The sequence below is a fragment of the Scylla paramamosain genome, chromosome 27, assembly GCF_035594125.1.
Source record: "Scylla paramamosain isolate STU-SP2022 chromosome 27, ASM3559412v1, whole genome shotgun sequence".
NCBI lineage: Eukaryota > Metazoa > Arthropoda > Malacostraca > Decapoda > Portunidae > Scylla > Scylla paramamosain.
The window spans coordinates 15,871,909-15,894,408 of NC_087177.1; the positions used below are offsets into that span (position 1 = coordinate 15,871,909).

The 22,500-nt window shown below is 38.7% G+C and overlaps 1 protein-coding gene across 4 annotated transcripts in view; it reads right to left on the bottom strand.

The window, feature by feature from the left end:
• The window catches only part of LOC135114285 (lactadherin-like), a 273,601-nt gene that overhangs the window by 26,155 nt on the left and 224,946 nt on the right, over nucleotides 1–22,500 (bottom strand). For all 4 annotated transcript variants that reach the window (XM_064030172.1, XM_064030169.1, XM_064030170.1 and 1 more), the window contains exon 8: nucleotides 15,742–15,934. In XM_064030172.1, the coding sequence (XP_063886242.1) occupies nucleotides 15,742–15,934 (193 nt within the window). The remainder of the gene's footprint in view (nucleotides 1–15,741; nucleotides 15,935–22,500) is intronic.

The window sequence follows — 22,500 nt, forward strand, 5'->3', positions numbered from 1 at the left end:
ATTACCATCTAATTTTTTTTAATGAATAAATGGAGTATAAAGACCAGTTATTTTGTGAAGAACAATTAAAAAAAAAGATAATAGAACTAGGAGGGGAAAAAATTGTCTCGTGCACCAACATCGTGTCTTGTCGTCACTTCATCCACATAACTGTAATAATATTTGCTCATAAATTTTTCCTTTCCCATTAATAATCTTATCATTGTTAACAGTTTATGGTTTTCAGTTGTTAATAATTTTAGCTTTTTCAAAACTACACAGCTTATCACTGTTCCTTACAATTAGTGTTTCCGCAGCAATAAAAAGAAGAATGAAAGAAAGAAAAAAAAAAAAAAAAAAAAAAAAAAAAAAAAAAAATATATATATATATATATATATATATATATATATATATATATATATATATATATATATATATATATATATATATATATATATATATATATATACACACATATGCGAAAGAAATGTGAAAGATTACGAAAAGCTGCCTGGTACACAGAACCAAGACCTAAAGTTGCAAGGTCTGTTTCGCAAAATCATCCCTCGTAGGAAGTACTTTAGTGGGGCTATAGTGAACACCTTGACTTGCGATAAATCACAATTATTCATTGTCCCAAGAGAAAGTCGAGGAATTCATGAGATCTTTTTGCTAAGAATGGCTTTTTTTTCAGTAAATTGACTCACAAGAAGAGCACATCGCTTCAAGAAAAGTTTCGACATATTCAGATGTTGATGCGTTGAAACTTACTTAAGAATACCTGTGAATGTATGTGTGTAGCTACCTTATCCCTGCCCGATATATTGTTAATCAAATTTGCATCTTAAAGAAAAAAAAAAAAAAAATCGTAAGGGTCATGAGTAAACGAACCTGTTTTGCAGGTGCTCTGTACATTTTTCAACGAATGTGCAATCTTTAATCAGGGATGCTAAATCGAGTTATATCTCGAAACTTTTCTCGGGCTGATAATCTTTCATGTGAACATTTGGAGAACATGAATTTTTCATGTTAACTTAAAATATGGAGTGCAACAAAAAGTTTGCGATTCATTTTGAATCAAATATATTAAAAATAATGCGTCCCATGTAGAGGTGCTCATATTCTATACGAGAAATAGTTCACTGGGGTACATTGATAACGTCAAAATGTATCTCTTGGGACAAAAGTGGTTGGTGTGAGCAGACTTTGCTCCTTTAGAGTGTAAACAAAACTCAGTCATTCAGTCAATCAAATATTTATAATAATAACGTTGCCTACTCCAAACTCGTCCCTCTTCCAAAAACGAACACGATCGCGCCGACAGGTTATAAAGCAGATAACTTTTGACGGCGATCTTCACCACCCTGCTCCTCCCACCTGCATCAGTAGGTGTGTCCACAGCCACACCTTCTTATGCGGTGGTCCTGTGGTCGTCAGCTCCATGTCTCATGCAAGTCCATTACGGTCCTACCAACTATTTAGGAAACAGACTAACAGATTATCACTCGAAAAAAAAAATAAATAAATAAATAAAAGATAAAATAAAATAAAATACGAAAAAAACGGAGGAGAGAGAGAGAGAGGAGAGAGAGAGAGAGAGAGAGAGAGAGAGAGAGAGAGAGAGAGAGAGAGAGAGAGAGAGAGAGAGAGAGAGAGAGAGAGAGAGAGAGAGAGAGAGTGTGTGTGTGTGTGTGTGTGTGTGTGTGTGTGTGTGTGTGTGTGTGTACTCGTATATGTGTGCGTGCGCGCGCGCGCGCGCGCGCGTGCGTGCGTGCGTGCGCACGAAAGAACAAAAGTACGTGCGTGTGTGCTCGATTTCTCTCTCTCTCTCTCTCTCTCTCTCTCTCTCTCTCTCTCTCTCTCTCTCTCTCTCTCTCTCTCTCTCTCTCTCACCCTTGGAACACACAGTATACAAGAAAACCAGTCAACATTCTCTTAAAAATTCCTAGACATTCAACCTACTATCCAGCCTATCTGTCAATTGACCACCCTATCTAACTTTGCCTGTTAATATCAAAGTAACCTGTCAACCAGCCTAACTATCTGACTTCTTTAACCGTGCCCACCCGGTCAGCTTGCCAACCACACCGCCTACCTAACAAGCCAGCCTGCTCCACACTCCATACCGCCACAAAAATAGTTTCCTTGACACTACCATCCCAGAAACACGCTAACTGTCTTCTGTTCTGTCAACCTATAATTCTTCCCTTCCTCTGCCGCCGCCTACCTATCCTCCTCCTCCTCCTGCGTGCCACATGGATGTTTCTGTCAGGCTTCCTCCCTCCGCGTGCCACAAGGATGTCTCTGCCAGGCCTAACCCACCCAGGACACTTTTACAGACCTACTCAATTAACTTAGTCTATTTCTTATTTTATGCCTGATGTCCATATAGGGGACTGACAAATAATATATATATATATATATATATATATATATATATATATATATATATATATATATATATATATATATATTATATATATATATATATATATATATATATATATATATATATAAATATATATAAATATATATACTCGTATATATATATATATATATATATATATATATATATATATATATATATATATATATATATATATATATATATATATATATATATATATATATATATATGAGAGAGAGAGAAAGACAGACCCAAGTAACTAAGGATGCCGGACTCTCAAGATAGGCAGGTAGGTAAACTCAAGGTTACGTTAGAGGCGGTGAGAAACACATTCCACATCCTCCTCCTTTATCACACTAATCATTTTACATTTTACACAAATACCTTGGGAAATCATCGACGTACTTAATGTCTGAATACACTTTTAGTGACCATTTTGGTGTTTTGGTGAAATGTTTTTGAAAACTATTTGAGAATAGTACTGGAAATGTGTTTTTGTGGGGACGTATTTGAAATTTAACTGAACAATCAGGTTTTCAAGTAATTTTTCGTTTTATATATATATATATATATATATATATATATATATATATATATATATTATATATATATATATATATATATATATATATATATATATATATATATATATATATATATATATATATATATATATGGAGCACATTCTGACCCTCTTCCCTTTTGCAGAGATCTCCACTCTTGGAGACTTCAATGTTCACCACCAGCTTTGGCTTTCCTCTCCCTTCACTGACCATCCTGGTGAACTAGCTTACAACTTTGCTATCCTCCATGACCTAGAGCAATTGGTGCAACACCCTACTCGTATTCCTGACCGTCTTGGAGATACGCCCAACATTCTTGACCTTTTCCTGACCTCTAATCCTTCTGCTTATGCTGTCACCCTTTCTTCTCCGTTGGGCTCCTCCGATTACAATCTCATATCTTTATCTTGTCCTATCACTCCAATCCCTCCTCAGGATCCCCCTAAGCGAAGGTGCCTCTGGCGTTTTGCCTCTGCTAGTTGGGGGGACCTGAGGAGGTATTTTGCTGATTTTCCTTGGAATGACTACTGCTTTCGTGTCAGAGACCCGTCTTTGTGTGCTGAGCGCATAACAGAGGTGATAGTGTCTGGCATGGAGGCGTACATTCCTCACTCTTTTTCTCGTCCTAAACCTTCTAAACCTTGGTTTAACACAGCTTGTTCTCGTGCTATACATGATAGAGAGGTGGCCCACAAAAGGTACTTAAGCCTTCCATCACCAGAATCTCATACACTTTATATTTCTGCCCGGAACCATGCCAAGTCTGTTCTCCAACTAGCCAAAAACTCCTTCATTAACAGAAAATGTAAAAACCTTTCAAGATCTAACTCCCCTCGTGATTTCTGGCATCTAGCCAAAAATATCTCCAATAACTTTGCTTCTTCTTTCCCTCCTCTACTTCAACCAGATGGCACCACTGCTATCACATCTATTTCTAAAGCTGAACTCTTTGCTCAAACCTTTGCTAAAAACTCTACCTTGGACGATTCTGGGCTTGTTCCTCCCTCTCCTCCACCCTCTGACTACTTCATGCCACCTATTAAAATTCTTCGCAATGATGTTTTCCATTCCCTCGCTGGCCTAAACCCTCGGAAGGCTTATGGACCTGATGGGGTCCCTCCTATTGTTCTCCGAAACTGTGCCTCCGTGCTTGCACCTTGCCTAGTCAAACTCTTTCAGCTCTGTCTGTCAACATCTACCTTTCCTTCTTGCTGAAAGTTTGCCTACATTCAACCTGTTCCTAAAAAGGGTGACCGCTCTAATCCCTCAAACTACCGTCATATTGCTTTAATTTCCTGCTTATCTAAAGTTTTTGAATCTATCCTCAACAGGAAGATTCTTAAACATCTATCACTTCACAACCTTCTATCTGATCGTCAGTATGGGTTCCGTCAAGGCCGCTCTACTGGTGATCTTCTGGCTTTCCTTACTGAGTCTTGGTCATCCTCTTTTAGAAATTTTGGTGAAACTTTTGCCGTTACCTTGGACATATCAAAAGCCTTTGATAGAGTCTGGCACAAAGCTTTGATTTCCAAACTACCCTCCTACGGTTTCTATCCTTTTCTCTGTAACTTCATCTCAAGTTTCCTTTCTGACCGTTCTATTGCTGCTGTGGTAGACGGTCACTGTTCTTCTCCTAAATCTATTGACAGTGGTGTTCCTCAGGGTTCTGTCCTATCACCCACTCTCTTATTATTCATTAATGATCTTCTAAACCAAACTTCTTGTCCTATCCACTCCTACGCTGATGATACCACCCTGCACTTTTCCACGTCTTTTCATAGACGTCCAACCCTTCAGGAGGTAAACATATCACGCAGGGAAGCCACAGAACGCCTGACTTCTGATCTTTCTAAAATTTCTGATTGGGCAGAGCAAACTTGGTATTGTTCAATGCCTCAAAAACTCAATTCCTCCATCTATCAACTCGACACAACCTTCCAGACAACTATCCCCTCTTCTTCAATGACACTCAACTGTCCCCCTCTTCTACACTGAACATCCTCGGTCTGTCCTTTACTTATAATCTGAACTGGAAACTTCACATCTCATCTCTAGCTAAAACAGCTTCTATGAAGTTAGGTGTTCTGATACGTCTCCGCCAGTTTTTCTCACCCCCCAGCTGCTAACTCTGTACAAGGGCCTTATCCGTCCATGTATGGAGTATGCTTCACATGTTTGGGGGGGTTCCACTCATACTGCTCTTCTAGACAGGGTGGAATCAAAAGCTTTTCGTCTCATCAACTCTTCTCCTTTAACTGACTGTCTTCAGCCTCTCTCTCACCGCCGCAATGTTGCATATCTAGCTGTCTTCAACCGCTATTTTCATGCTAACTGCTCTACTGATCTTGCTAACTGCATGTCTCCCCTCCTTCCGCGGCCTCGCTGCACAAGACTCTTCTTTCTCTCACCCCTATTCTGTCCACCTCTCTAACGCAAGAGTTAACCAGTATTCTCAGTCATTCATCCCTTTCTCTGGTAAACTCTGGAACTCCCTGCCTGCTTCTGTATTTCCACCTTCCTACGACTTGAATTCCTTCAAGAGGGAGGTTTCAAGACCACCATTTTTTGACCACTGCTTTGACCCTTTTATGAGACTGGCATTTCAGTGGGCATTTTTTTTATTAGATTTTTGTTGCCCTTTGCCAGTATCCTTCTTACTTAAAAAAAAAAAAAAAAAAAAATTATATATATATATATATATATATATATATATATATATATATATATATATATATATATATATATATATATATATATATATATATATATATATATATATATATATATATATATATATATATATATATATATATATATATATATATATATATGTATGATTTATTGAGTGTGTACTCGTATGTTAAGAATATTTCTACAACGGCAGTAATGAAACATGAAAGGACAAGCCGATAAGAAAAAACGTGGTTAATCAGAGAAACTTTTAAGGAATCTCGGTGTCCGTGTTGTGTTGCTCATCGTGGTTGTGTTACGGTGGTGTGTCGTTCTGTATGGTCATGGAAACTTAAAGGTAACTTGAAGGAAATTAAGTTCAGAATATTGTTGATAAACTGAGTATTTGCAATGGAGGAACCCCGAATGCACGGTTTGTTTTTCTTTCTTTTTCTTTCTTTTTTCTTTGTTTAGTGAAACTTCCCGTAGTTTTGCGCAGAATTGTTTGTTGATTTTTTTTTCTTCATACTCCATATGTCTCATTCTGTACTAATACGAAAATCTGGCCCCAGTTCTCTGATGGAGCTGAAAAAGAGGTGCTCTGTAGGGTTTCGTGAAACACTGTTTACTGGTTTTCCGTTTTAGATTGAATTTTAGCGGTAACTTTTTCAGCATTGCTACGAAAGCGTGTCTTCACCATTTTCCTCTTTCATGACGTTGAGAGCAAGACGTGCTCTGATTTTTTTGTGCAAAATTTTTTGGTGTCTAGTTACCCTAAGTTCCTAGTGTACTTGGAGCACCTCTGATTTTGCTAAATTGTAACATTTTCTTGTTCTTATAAAAAATTCGTGAACTGACGTCTGAATGGAAGATCTGGCAAGGCGGAGTGCAACAAGCGAGGCTGACCACTCAGGACTTGACAGGAGTGGTGAAATAATGCTACCAGTGTTCAGAGCCCTAGTAATTTGGCACCTTTAATTAATAAATCAAATTAATCAGCAAAGTAGTGAAACATTTATCCAGAAAATGAATAACTGAAGATGTAAAAGAGAGTGGAATACGGCGGCAAGAGGGAATTCAGGATCTAGTACTTGAAATAAGCAAAATTCAAGGTATAAGATAATGGTGGGGAAGACTTAAGAACAAGGTAACCACAGGTGCTGTCACACGCAAGACAAATCACCATCACCGAAAGCGGATCACCACTTTCAGTCAGACATTCAGCTTTGTTCTCAGTCATCCACGCGCACCACTGCCTCGCAGACTTTCGATCAAAACAAGCACACACGCCAAACTGGATTTACTGCCTTCACGACAAGCCGTGTCCGGAAGGTGAAAGGTTACCCTTATGAAAAAAAAAAGTGCATTAAAATTCCCTGGACAAGAGCACATGTGATTTCTTGCGTCACAGAATAGCAGCATGGTAGGTTTGAGAAGAGTTATTTTGTTCGTTGGCATCATTAATATTGTCAATAGGATGGAAGGTGCTGCTGGCAATGCCGTTGTTGTTAATGATGCTAGTGCCTCCATAATAATAACAGCACCATGAACAGCTACATTTTACAGTGAGTGTTATTCACCTACAGTCGTCTGCTGGCCTCCCAGGCAGTAGTTCTTCTACGGAAAGAGTTTAGAGATCACAGCGACCGATCTTTGAATATGAATGAGACCCATACTGCTCTTTTAGACAGGGTGAAATCAAAAGCTTTTCGTCAAATCAACTCCTCTCCTCTAACTGACTGTCTTCAGCCTCTCTCTCATCGCCGCAATGTAGTATCTTTTGCTATCTTCTACCACTGTTCTCACGCTAACTGCTCTTCTGATCTTGCCAACTGCATGCCTCCCCTCCTACCGCGGCCTCGCTGTACAAGACTTCCTTCTTTCCCTCGCCTACTATTCTGCCCACCTCCCTAATGCAAGAGTTACAGGTATTCTCAGTCATTCATCCCTTTCTCTGGTAAAATATGGAACTTCCAGTATCTGTATTCCCTCCTTTCTATGACTTGAACTCCTTCAAAAGGGATGTTTCAAAAAACTTATCCTCTGTTATTTGACCATTTCATGTGATGTCGCTTCGGAAACTGTAATTTGAGAGGGCCCTAAAAAAGAAAAAAAAAAAAAAAAATGTTGCCCTTAGGCAGTGACCCTCTTACATAAAAAAAAAAAAAAAGTGCATACCAGTTATACTCACTATCAAATCCCTAATTCATCTTAGCGTCATCTTTTTTTTCTTTTGTATATCAGTCTAGCCTTCCTATAATATTCGTCGCGCTCCACATAAAATATTACGAATAGTGAAAGGCTGAAAGACTAATTTTGCATATGATATTAAAACAATTTTATTTTATTTACTTGGCCAAATATATTGTAGTTGTTCGCTCTTCCATTACGATTGATTTAATCTCAACACTGCTCAGCACTGGCACTGGTACTGGCACTACACACACACACACACACACTATATATATATATATATATATATATATATATATATATATATATATATATATATATATATATATATATATATATATATATATATATATATATATATATATATATAAGCGGGGAGATCGAGATAAATCACTTCAAAGGCTAATAGGTACTTGCTGTGAAAGACGGACGAAGGATAATCGGGCAAGAGGAAGTGAGCTAGTACAGCTGCCGGCATGTAAACATTGTTAAAGCAGGTACTCGTATGCTCGACTTAATACCGAATTATAAAACCAACGAATTTTCTCCTGAGTGGTATAGTTTTTTTTTTTTTTTCCAATAGATTAAAGGCACCCGTACATATTCAAGATTACATAATAATTTGTGTTAACTTCATACGTACTGATCATATCATTCTTTCATACCAAAACATATAATTTTTGTTCTGGTCTGCAGTGAAACTCCGTTGCCAGTTTCTGAAGCTTTACATTATCCATACAGCAGAAAATTCCTATGCATGTATGTATAAACCAGCCCTATTTTCTATTTTTTTTATTTTTTCGTTTCCTATCCCCTACAGTGAAGGGAACCTGGTGGGAAAGCGGGGTTTTCGTGTAAGGAAAGCTAATATAGAGCCAATCATCGCCTCTTACCACTAAAAATAAATAGGGAGCTGCATTACTGCTGCTGTTCTTGTTGAAATGGCCGCCGTGTTCTTGCTCTTGCTGCTAGCATCCTAATTAAACCTAACTAAACCTAATCTAACCTAATTAACCTAACTAATCCGGTAAATATGAAATTGAGCCGCAGCAGCAGTAGTGCAACTCCCTATTTATTTTTGGTGGTGAGAGGCGGTATTTGGCTCTATTTTAGCTTTTCCCACCCAAAAACCCCGCTTTCCCTCCAGCACCCCCAACATTATAAGGGGTAGGAGCAGAAAAAAAAAAAAAAAATGGAAAAAAGGGGAGCGACGCGACTCTTCTTAATATTTACCCACATACGTACATGAGATGTCTTGTTGCAGCAATGTTAAAGAAATCGTAAGCACAAATAAACTTCTTTATTAGCGGATCCAGTGGAGAACGTATAAGCTTATCCCAATGAGATCTCACCGCACAGGATGGCAGCTTAACAGGAACTACCGCTGGAAAGCCTCACTTTCATATGAAACAACCCATGAAACCTTGAACGAAGCCCCAAACAGATCGGATCTCAAACACTCTTTATAGTACATATCCACCTATGTTTAAACTAGACCTCGTCATCTGATAAGTAGCTCCTCTTTCAATAATATAGTACTAGTACATCATTTTTCGGATGTTTATAATCATGGAAATCCCTCAACCAACTGAATGGGACATTCATTACCCTCTCTCTCTCTCTCTCTCCCTCTCTCTCTCTCTCTCTCTCTCTCTCTCTCTCTCTCTCTCTCTCTCTCTCTCTCTCTCTCCATAATTAAATTAGGAATATAGATTGGAAGTTGAAGTAATAATTTTGGAGTCTCGCAGACTAATGTGTTTGAAAACCAAGCTTTTTTTTTCTCTTCATTCATGATCAGCTCCTTCCTTCTCATCGTTCTCTTATAATATATATATATATATATATATATATATATATATATATATATATATATATATATATATATATATATATATATATATATATATATATATATATATATATATATATATATATATATATATATATATATATATATATATATATATATATATATATATATATATATATATATATATATATATATACTACTACTACTACTACTACTACTACTACTACTACTAATGATATTATTATTATTATTATTATAATTATTATTATTATTATTATTATTATTATTATTATCATTATTATTCTTATAACAGAACGATGAGAAGGAACGAGGTGATCATGGATGAAGAAAGAGAGAAAAAAAAAGCTTGGTTTTCAAACACAGTAGTCTGCGAGGCTCCAAAATTATTGCTTCAACTTCCAATCCGTATTCCTAATTTCATTATGGAGAGAGAGAGAGAGAGAGAGAGAGAGAGAGAGAGAGAGAGAGAGAGAGAGAGAGAGAGAGAGAGAGAGAGAGAGAGATTATTATTATTATTATTATTATTATTATTATTATTATTATTATCATTATTATTATGGTACAGAGAAAAGCAACAACGACAACAACAGTAGGGAACGAATTATAATTCAACGCATAACACTAAAATGCACGCGCAAAATCATACACAAACTCTCTCTCTCTCTCTCTCTCTCTGTCTCTCTCTCTCTCTCAAACACACACACACACACACACACACACACACACACACACACACACACAGACACACACACACACACACACACACACACACACACACACACACACACACACACACACACACACACACACACACATGCATACAAAACGTACCTCTACAGCAGGGTTGCTTTCTGCTTCCCACACTCCATCAGTACATTAGTATGGATGCGGCGTCTCGTCTCCGCTCTTAAAAGAAACTTTCGGCATTTTTCGTCTTAAAACTTTCTATTCCTCGCTCATCATCCGCCGCAAACTTTACGTGGCCTTCCAGACGACGAGAAAAGGATGCCAGGGACCTAGTAATGAGTAAAGTGTGGCTCTGATTGCGAGGAATGTGCCGGAAACATTGGTTAAGTGGATGCTGCGAAGTCGAGAAGTGGTGTGTGTGTGTGTGTGTGTGTGTGTGTGTGTGTGTGTGTGTGTGTGTGTGTGTGCGCGTGTGCGTGTGCGTGTTCGCGCGCGCGCGCGAGTTTGCGGGCGCATGCGCGCGAACGCAGAGAGAGAGAGAGAGAGAGAGAGAGAGAGAGAGAGAGAGAGAGAGAGAGAGAGAGAGAGAGAGAGAGAGAGAGTCACTCCATCCTCATCCCCATCTTTATCAACATTTCTATCAACATCATTCTCAAACTTGTTGCCGTTAAGAAAACTTCGATACTGGAGTCCAGATCTCCTGCAGTGCAACGACTTCCAAATAACCTCTATATAAGTAACTTTCTTTTGTACCCCATCACACTTTCCCCTCATCCATTCCCTGGTATATGGACATGTTTGCTCTTAGAGAGAAAACTTACGAAGAAACCCAACACACTTTTCTTGTCTTTTCAATCAGACTAGAGAAGGTTTCACTTCTCTATCTGTATGTCTTGCTTCACAATTAAACATTTTCTTGCGCAGTCTATCTTCTATCTATTTCTCACAATATCTCGCCATTAAAGTTTTTATTTTATTTATTTATTTTTCCTGTCAAACCTATCTTATTTCTTAATCAATTAATTGATTGTTTTTTCTACCCTTCAATCTTCTTGTCATAATCTTCCCACCTACTGCATTTATCTTCTCTCAGACACTGTCTTGCCCCATCTTCACGTGTGTATTGTTATGATTTATTTTAATTTTTTTTTCACGCTTAATAACAAATTCCAATGCTTTGCTGGACTCTCTCATTCCTCTAACTTATCAATATTTTTTTTTATTTACTACTTTTATTTCTTATACTTAACTATACTTATCATGTCATGCCTTTTCTGCACTATTATATCTACTCAATATTTCACTTCCAGTAACAAATCTCTATACTCAGGAGCATTTTCTCATTCCTTTGACCTATTGCTATAATATTTTTTTCCAGTAACCGTTTTCACTTTCTAAACTTCCAGCCCCTTTAATTTGATGATGAAGGTATGCATAGAAGCAGAATCCATTAAGTCTACAGTATCCCCTTGCAGAACTTTCTCGCCTTCTAATTTGTACCTGGTCTTATCTCACGGGGCTCTACTCGGCGGAGGATGTCAGGTAGGGAGGTGAAGGATGTGTGTGTAGTAAGTAGTACCTTTAATCTTACCTGCCCTACCTGCGTCCCATCACCATCCCCTTCCCCCCCCCCCCCCCGACCTTCGGCCATCTCCGCCCCTTCCCGCCCCGCCCACACCGTTTCAGATGGCCAGACTGATACCCCTAGAACTTGGTCCTGTTCTTACTGATACCATCTTCTTCCATTGAATTTGAACGGAAATTAAAAAGAAGCATTTATTATTTTTTGTACTAATATTCACGGCAAAAACATTTCTCTGTATTGAGATTTAGAAAGAGAGTTTACTTAGCGGGTATATAAGTATTGTTGATGTGATGAGTACAAGAGGGCGACCTTGGATGAAATAAGAGGACAGATTGCAAATGGATGAGAGGAGAATAAGAGGATTAGACTTCTTCGTGTGCGTGTGTAGATGCAGGTGAAGGAGAGATAATGAACACTTCACGTTCTTGAAACTTCTTTCTTTTACCCTTGCACAAATGCAGTACGTCTTCCTGGTACGACTATGAAAAGCAAAGCTAATACTACATGCAACTCCTTACGCACTCAATCTACAATAATGGACGGCTCAAACTCGAGATCGTCAGTTTTTTTTTTTTTTTTCAGGTTTCTCAACAACGCAGCACAAATATGCTACGTAGCTGCTCCTCATCTTGTGTAAACTTCCTTGACTACTCATTCACTTCTGGCGCGTTAGTATGTCTAGCCACGGGGACAAACATCAAAGTTTATCCACAATAGACTTCACAAATATTATTCTTGTGAAGGAAATATATTTTAAGGGAGTTTATTGATCCTGTCACTCGTATTTTTTTTTCTCAGATACGTTACCTGACACTCAAGATTCACTCACACTTTTTTTTTTTTTTTAACGTTGTTTCTGTTCATTATATCTTCTGTTCCTTTATTCTTTATATCTTCACCGCCAATTCATCTTTCCGTCTCATCCCTTGTCCTCCACACAGAACAGTCATTTGTGTCTTGCGTTAGGAATCAAAGGCATCGCTGTCAAATTGTGTTTTTGGACATGGTGAATGTTAAATTTATTGCGCCCTTGGTTTTAGTATACATGAGGTTTATGAAGGCACGGTGATGATACCAGAACAATCAACACACGTCTTACTCTATGTTAAGATCTTGACCTTCCCTTTTGTAGGTCCTGGGTTTCCATCCAGCCCCAGTTAATGGAAGGAAAGCCTCGAACCTCAACCATTTGAATAATTGACCATGAGAAAAGTGGAATTAATTATTTTCAATTCAATTACATATCAGATTATTCACCAGCATTAGGAAGGGAAACTCGTGTCTGCTCACCCAATGGGCAATAAAGCTTCTACATGGTCTGTAAATCTACTCAGCACCAGTGTCCTTAGACTCTTGATACGCATGTTTTTGCTGATGCTGATGCTGATGGACACCATAATAATGAGCGGATTAAACCCAGTCCTCCGACTGACTATGTGTTGTCTGCGCTGTCGATACCACCCCCTTTGCCAGTACCTCCATCTTCTCCTCCTCCTCCTCCTCCTCCTCCTCCTCCTCCTCCTCCTCCTCCTCGTCCTCCTCCTCCTCCTTCTCCTCCTCCTCCTCTTACTACTACTACTACTACTACTACTACTACTACTACTACTGCTACTACTACTACTATTGCTACAGCTGCTACTGCTGCTGTTGTTGTTGTTGTTGCTGCTGCTGCTGCTGCTGCTGCTGCCATCAGTAATAACGATAGCAATGATCAGCAACACTAACAGCAATAACAAAAATAGCAACAACATTGACATTAACAACAACGACAACAGCAACAACAACAACAACAACAACAACAACAACAACAACAACAACAGTAGAAGCAGCAGCAGTAGCAGTAGCAGCAGCAGCAGCAGCAGCAGCAGCAGCAAAAACGACAACATTAATGATAATAATAATAATGATAATAATAATAATAATAATAATAATAATAATAACAATAATAATAATAATAATAATAATAATAATAATAATAATAATAATAATCATAATAATAATAATAATAATAATAATAGTGATAAATAAAATCTATTTATCTATACACGGTATATATATATATATATATATATATATATATATATATATATATATATATATATATATATATATATATATATATATATATATATATATATATATATATATATGCCTCAACACAATCTCCGAGAAGAAAAAGAAAACATCATGAAGAAAATGATAAACGCTGAACTCAGTATCACTTTCAACGAAATATATATATATATATATATATATATATATATATATATATATATATATATATATATATATATATATATATATATATATATATATATATATATATATATATATATATATATATATATATATATATATATATATATATATATATATATAATCTGTATGTCACATCTTGGTATCATATCTACACGTTTTGATTACATCTTCCATCCATCTTCTACACTTCCTAATCCTACTTCTTCTCCTCCTCACTTCCTTTTTTCTACTCTTCCTCCTCCTCCTCCTCCTCCTCCTCCTCCTCCTCCTCCTCCTCCTCCTCTTTTTCTTCGTCTTCCTCCTCTTCCTCTTCTTCATCTTCCTACTTCTCCTCTTCTACCTCTTCCTCCTCCTCTTCTACCTCCTCCTCCTCCTCGCTCCCTTCTCCACCTCTTCCTCCTCTTAAATATACATATCACACGTTGCATTAGTTAAATGATCATACATATACGGGTCCCACTAGTAGTAATATTAACAACACCAGTAACAATAACAACAATAATAGTAGTAGTAGTAGTAATAGTAGTAGTAGCAGTAGTAATAATAATAATAATAATAATAATAATAATAATAATAATAATAATAATAATAATAATAATAATAATAATGGAGACAATAAACATGAACTTGTTACTGGAAAAAGCAAAACAAAACAAAAAAACATTTACGTTACAACAATTCAGCTGGTAATTATCCCAAAATGTACGTAGCCTTCACAATAAAAGTCCAAAATCTGTCACACTTAGACTTTAAGTATGACAGGGAACGATCAATGATTAGCTTAATTGCATTGATTGATGTCTTGAGATCCTCTATGAGGTCTCGGTTATCAAGCAATTTTGGTGTCCACACTCCCCGCACATCAACTAAAGAAATGTTTTACAGTCAGACCCAAACCTCGTTTTAATCGTTAATCGTTCTTCTCAAATGCAGCTGCTGATCACATGGAATTAAAGTTAAATGAATGGTTAAGAAAAATCATTACCTATTTCCTTAACATTTTTTGTTCTTACAAGAGTATAACTACCGCCAACACCTTGAATAATGATCACACAGGACTTCGAGAGAAAATGTTACTAAATAGATTTTGAAAGTTATGGATTAGAAATTATCAGCAACCGATCTAGGGCTTATTTTTTTCATGCGCAGGCCAACTGCGTTGTGACTTAACCTGCTGCTAAGTTATAAGTAATGTTAAATTAAAACTTGCAGACAGCCAGCAAATCATGCTTTGGGGCGCACGTGACCAGGCAGATAGTTCGAGAAATTAATGTGTGCGCACCTGAGTTACCTGGCGATGCTGGTGTGGCCATGATCAGGTATCGAGGCCACGAAGAAATGATTTTCCTTGCTTCGGGAAGAGCAGTCTGTGTGTGTGTGTGTGTGTGTGTATGTGTGTGTGTGTGTGTGTGTGTGTGTGTGTGTGTGTGTGTGTGTGTATGTGTGTGCGTGCGTGCGTGCGTGTGTGTGTGTGTGTGTGTGTGTGTGTGTGTGTGTGTGTGTGTGTGTTCGTCCTTACCTTACTTCTAAAAAAAAAAAATAAAAACACGATAACACACTTACCACAGTTGGTGTCTGGCGTCACCCTGAAGAAGCCCTCGCCACAGTCCCCCTTGTGCGGGCATCCGATGAGTGCTGCGCGGAGGGCGATGGATTTCCGCCAGCGCTGAGGATGGAGGCGGACGTAGCGAGCCTTGAAGGGTGAGTTGAGGTAGTGGCGCCGCTCCGTATGCTTGTCCAGATTTCCTCCAAACACCTGAGAGAGGACACAGTCACAACTATACTATGGGGGACTCTAAAATCATGATGTTACTAGTGTCGTCACTTCAGTGTGGTATAATGTGTTAGTCTCTCATGTTTTTAAGCGTACATAAGGCTGGCTAAAGATAACAAGAACTTGAAAGTGTGAGTCCTCAAGCTGGGAAAAACTAGGAATTAGCATTCAGATTAATACAGCACATGTAATGAGGAAGAAAACAATGTTATTTTCATCGGGTTTCATACATTATTATTATTTTTTTTTTTATGTAAGAGGGATAACAAAAATCCAATAAAAAAAAAGAAAAGTCCGCTGATATGCCGGTCCCCGGATAGGGTCCAAAGCAGTAGTCGAAAATTGAAGGATAAGTGTCTTGGAACCTCCCTCTTCAAGGAATTCAAGTCATAGGAAAGTGAAAATACAGAAGCAGGCAGGGAGTTCCAGAGTTTATCAGAAAAAGGGATGAATGATTGAGAATACTGGTTAACTCTTGCATTAGAGAAGTGGAAAGAATAGGGGTGAAAGAAAGAAGAAAGACGTGCAGCGAGGCCGCGGGAAGTGGGGAGGATGTTGGGCGTATCTCCAAGACGTTCAGGAATAAGAGTAGGGAGTTGCACCAAATGCTCTTGTTCGTGGAAGATAGCAAAGTTAAAGGTTAGCTCACCAGGATGGTCAGTGAAGGGAGAGGAAAGCAAAAGCTGGTGGTGAACACTGAAGTCTCCAAGAATGGAGATCTCTGCAAAAGGGAAGAGAGTCAGAATGTGCTCCACTTTGGAAGTTAAGTAGTCAAAGAATTTCTTATAGTCAGAGAAGTTCGGTGAGAGGTATACAGCACAGATGAATTTAGTTTGAGTGACTCTGTAGTCGTAGCCGGATGGTGGAAAACTCGGAAGATTCAAAAGCGTGGACACGAAAGCAAGTTAAGTCGTTGTACAACATCCAGCTTTGGATTGAAAATGAGGACACAACCTTCCAGACAACTATCCTCTCTTCTTCAGTGACATTCAATTGTCCCGCTCTTCTACAATGAACATCATCGGTCTGTCCTTTACTTATAATCTAAAGTGGAAACTTCACATCTCATTTCTAGCTAAAACAGCTTCTTGGAAGTTGGGTGTTCTGAGACGTATCCGCCAGTTTTTCTCACCCTTTCAGCTGCTAATTCTGTACAGTGGCCTTATCCGTCCATGTACGGAGTATGCTTTACATGTATAGGGGTGGGGGTTCCACTCATACTGGTCTTCTAGACAGGGTGGAATCAAAAGCTTTTCGTCTCATTATCTCCTCTCCTCTAACTGACTGTCTTCAGCCTCTTTCTCATCGCCGCAATGTTGCATCTCTTGCTATGTTCTACTACTATTTTCATGCTAACTGCTCTTCTAATCTTACTAGCTGCATGCCTCCCCTCCTCCCGCGGCCTTGCTGCACAAGACTTTCTTCTTTCTCTCATTCTTATTCTATTCACCTCTCTAATGCAAGAGTTAACCAGTATTCTCAATCATTCATCCCTTTCTCTGGTAAACTCTGGAACTCCCTGCCTACTTCTGTATTTCCACCTTCCTATGACTTGAACTCCTTGAAGAAGGAGGTTTCAAGACACTTATCTTCAATTTTTGACTACCGCTTTGGACCCTATTCGAGGATTAGCATCTCAGTAGGCCTTTTTTTTTTATTCATCTTTTTTTTTTTGCCCTTGGCCGGCATCCCTTCTACATAAAAAAAAAAAAAAAGAGGTGGGAAGAGAAAAGGGGCTACTATCAGTTGCCTCAGACAGCTATGTTTTAGTAAGAAAAAGATGAGGTTTAGTAAAAGAGAGGTGGTGTTCTATAGATTGAAAATTAGATCTAAGACCGCGAATGCTGCAGAAGTTAATGAAGAAAAAGTTGTGGGAGGTGTCAAAACACTTAGGGTCGATACCAGAAGAGCAGTCCGACCTGGAAACATTTGTGGTCCCCTCCCCAGATGGGGATTCCAAGGCTGGGGTAGGAGTTGCCATGATAATTTTGGATTTTGAGTGAAGGGTGTGTGTATGTGTGTGTAATTAGATGCTTGTAGTTTTGTATAAAGGAAGAGAGTTGTCTTTAGAGGGCAGGTTGTGACTGCCCCCTTGTGTTTGTGAGACACAAACGAAAACTTTTAGTGAGGTCACAGCTGTGTTTAATGATAGGTTCACAGCATCCTTTGATCCAGTGCTTTAGATCTCACTGGGAATAATTATCGTTTCGGCAGATGCCTACTGCCTCCTCCTTCTAGCAACACAAGACTTAGTACTAAATTACTATCTGGAAGTGTGTGTGTGTGTGTGTGTGTGTGTGTGTGTGTGTGTGTGTGTGTGTGTGTGTGTGTGTGTGTGTGTGTGTGTGTGTGTCTGTGTGTGTGTGTGTGTGTGTGTGTGTGTGTGTGTTTGTGTGCGTGTCGGGAGTCAGTCTGGAATGTACTAAACAAAGGAATGAGTAAGCAGTGGTACTGTTACCCAGACACTTACTCTGCTTCATTATTTTAAAGATGAATAGCAAACTGGTACTGGTCTTAAAAGTAATGAATAAGAAACCATTGTAATTGTATTTAAAAAGGTGCGCGCAATCCGTATGTACGCTTACACACACACACGCACACACACACACGCGCGCACACACACACACACACACACACACACACACACACACACACACACACACACACACACACTAACACAAAAGAATAAAGCAACATCGTCGCTCTTTCAGAACTAAAAATTAACACAGCGTAGAAACCAGTAAAACGCCTCGGAAGGCGATTGACGAGCGAAGCTGTCAGTAATGTATCATTGGAAGGGGTATTTCAATACGTGTGTGTGTGTGTGTGTGTGTGAGAGAGAGAGAGAGAGAGAGAGAGAGAGAGAGAGAGAGAGAGAGAGAGAGAGAGAGAGAGAGAGAGAGAGAGAGAGAGAGAGAGAGAGAGAGAGGCAATTTCAGGCACCCGCACATTGCGCACTTGCCTAATATTTAAATCATTCTGGCTCAAAACTTTGCGAGAGCCCAGTGGTTGTGCTATATACCGTTGGACAGGAAATTTAATTTTGTGTTCAGTGTTATGTGTCTTCTCTTCTTGAGACAAAAAAAAAATGTTAGTAAAAATTGCACAAAACTGACGGTCGGTTTATAAAAAAGTTTTATTATGTATTTTGCGCATGCGCAATAGTGTTGCAAATTTGACTTTCTTTTTTCGTTATAACTTGTATTCTTCTTATTAACTACAAAATTTGAGCTTTATGAATTCATTGTTTGAAAAGTTTGCGGCAATTTCATGCACCGCGCACATCCCGCACTTGCCTAATATTCAAATCACTAGCTAAAAATTTTTTGAGAGCCTAATAGTTGTGCTGTATACTGACGGACAGGAAATTTCGTTCTGTGTTCAGTGGTATGTATCCGCTCTCGTTGAGACAAAAGGAAGTTGGTGAGAATCGCAGAAAACTGACGGTCCTTTAGAAAAGTTTTATACTGTATTTTGCGCATGCACAGTAATGTTGCAAATTTGAGATGCTTTTTTGTTATAACTTGTTTTACTCTTACTAACAACAAAATTTGAGCTTGATCATTTAATTAGTTATAAGTTGTAATTTTGACAGTAGTAGCCGCTACTTGAAAATTAACAAAAGAAATTTTATTAAAATTATAACAACATGACACCTCTTAACTTTCATTAAAAATGGTTGAGTAGATTTTGAGAAATCTAATTTTCGACACCCTTCTACTTTCTGCAACTTACCCATTGACTTTACCTAATAGAAGAAATGAAAGTTATATCATATAAAATCGATAGAGTTGTGCTATCATATGGTGCAAATTTCGTTACGATTAGCCGCGTAGTTCCGGAGAAACTAGCGTTTGAATAGCGTTATTGTCAGGCCGGGCCGGGCAAGGCTGTTCAAAACTAAACAACAACCTCCACAGTAAACTTCACTTCGCTCGTAACCAGTGATAAACTAACAAGTAATTTTCTTTTAACAGTAATCTTGTGTTCGTGGAGCTAAATAAAACCTTACCCATCTACTAACACAATCGCATTCACCTTTAATTCGAGCTCCATTCCATCACCTAATTTTCACCATTGGCAAAGAACATGCGTGTCTTAGATTTCAAAGATTTCGAACACATTTTACAAGGACAAAGGCAGACTAGGCAGCCAGCCACCTCGACACGCCTGCCTCGCCCCGCCCAGTGTGTCATGCCAGACGGGGGGAATACAAACCTGGTGGTCATATTTCGCAGCTTTCGTCTTTCACCGAGTTTTGTCTTTATTCTTTACATACTAGGGAACATGTTCAGTTAATATCAAGTGTTCATCATGGTGGCATTTGGGTATAAACATTGTGTACAGTGTTGGTCATTGTTTCGCTATGGCAGATGCTTATAAATTTTGTTCTAACATAGATGATCAATTTATCCGGTGCCAATTAAATGGTGGAGTGCGGAAATTATAAAACTATGCATACCTGCATGTCTCCCTCTTGTGGCCATGTTGCACAAGTTTTTCTGCCTACTCTCTTCTTTATTTCGTCCACCTTATTAATGCGAGAATTAACCAGTACTTTCACTCTTTCATCCCTTTTACTGGTAATATTCTGGAGCTCTCTTCTAATTTCCGTATTTCTCCTTGCCTACGACTTGAACAGTTTCAAATAAGGAATATAAGGCATCTCAGGAAATAAACTGGCCTTTCTGTCGGTTCTTCAGACTTCGTTTTTTTTAGGAATGGCATTAAGAGCGACCTTTATTTAATGATTTATTTTTTTCATATATCTACTACTCTTCTCTGTCGTTGGCTACTTGTAATTTTTTTAAGAACGCTGGATGTCAAGGCAGTGATGGGGAGAGTAATAATCGCTGGTGCGGGTACACGAGAGGTGGTGTCGTAATTCTAGCATCACTCTCACTGCCACGCGAGGCAGCAGCTAAATTCGAACGACAGGGTCTGTCAAGACAACACCCTGCGTAGTGCACGCTTATGTGTGTATTTATTCCTCCACTACCCCAAGTAACGAGTTTGGATTCATTAACTCAATTTCACGCGTCTATTCCCAACAATGCGTGCACCAGACACTCCTCGACGAAAAAGGTGTTACTACCCACGCCCACTACGCGAGAGTTGCAAATTGATTAATTCCGCCTAAGGAGCACTCCTGATTTCCCACACAAGACTGTCACACACCCAAAATGTTCTGACTGCTTCCTTCACCTGAATTCGTCACTTAGGTAATTGTGGTACGTTCCAAAGATCCTCCAGCTGTACTCGTGAGGAATAAGAGAACCGCACATCACACACTGCACCACAGAGGACCACTGGCCCACGAGCCCAAACTGCATACTAGAAATGATGTGGACCAGTGTTTTCAATCAGGTTGATTTCATGAGTTGTCCTCATGAAGGAAGTACACGACTGGTATCACTGAGATGGTGTTTACCTTCCTTCACCTACATAAGAATGGAATAGTGTACTTGCTTTAAAGTATACGAATGGCCAATGGTGTTATACGAATGATTAACATCGAACACTGTTGCGCTTCACATATTTATCCACTTATTTGCAAGACGCGGCGACTCGGCAATGAGAATCCTGCCACGTAGTGCAGATTTGATCCCCTCACTTTGAGGATCACTGGTGCAGGTGCGGCTTCACTGTTCTGAGCATTCTGGGCATTCTTTTAATACTTGCTATTGCCGCCATGAAATGATGCATATTCTTCCAGCATTATCGAGTATTTGTAAATCACTATAATCTTTCCTTAAGAGAAACGAGACAGACAACATTTACCTGAAAGTATAGTACCCAGCCCAATAAACCCTGCGTATGCCATAACTAACACACCCTGAGCTAAGTCATTATTCGCGGCACACACTAATCATTGTTCAGGCGCTGCATGGTGCTCTGAACACTCGTTGGTATCTCATGTCTAGCACAGCTGGAAGCATAATTAACTGATATTTACAAAAGATGAGTTAAGTATTTGGGAATCCAGCTGTTGGCAATAAACATGTGACAGGAATGTTTAGCAGTACGTTTCACTCCTGTTCTCCACTCCTAGTCTCCACCTGTATGGCGTCTGAAAAGAGTATCCTGCAGTTACCACATTTCTTATTCTTTTATCTATTTATTTATTATGTTTATCATTTTTTTTTTAGAGTTTCGCATTTGGACGTAAATATGTTACAGTGTTATTGTTGTTGTGCGCATCTAATTCCTGTCGTAATGTCCAAATGTAAGGCGTCTAAGAAGATAAGGTAGCCAATTTGAGAGGTTGGTTGGTGGGGAGTTAACCTATATCTGTGAAATTTCTCATTATACTTTCTTTTTCCTGTTTCATCGCCAGTCACTGGTATGTTACTCGATCAAAGGACACGTCTCCAGGGCGAAGTGGCCCCATAAGGAGGTCGACGGATACAGGACAGGGTGGAGTCTAATCACGCCACGAGAGGGTTAAAACTTATCTTTACGGTGCATTTATTCTTCCTTTTCCTTTGTGTAACATTGGTAATATCTTCGTGTCGTCGTGAATGAAATCACCCATAGTTTGAAGGTTG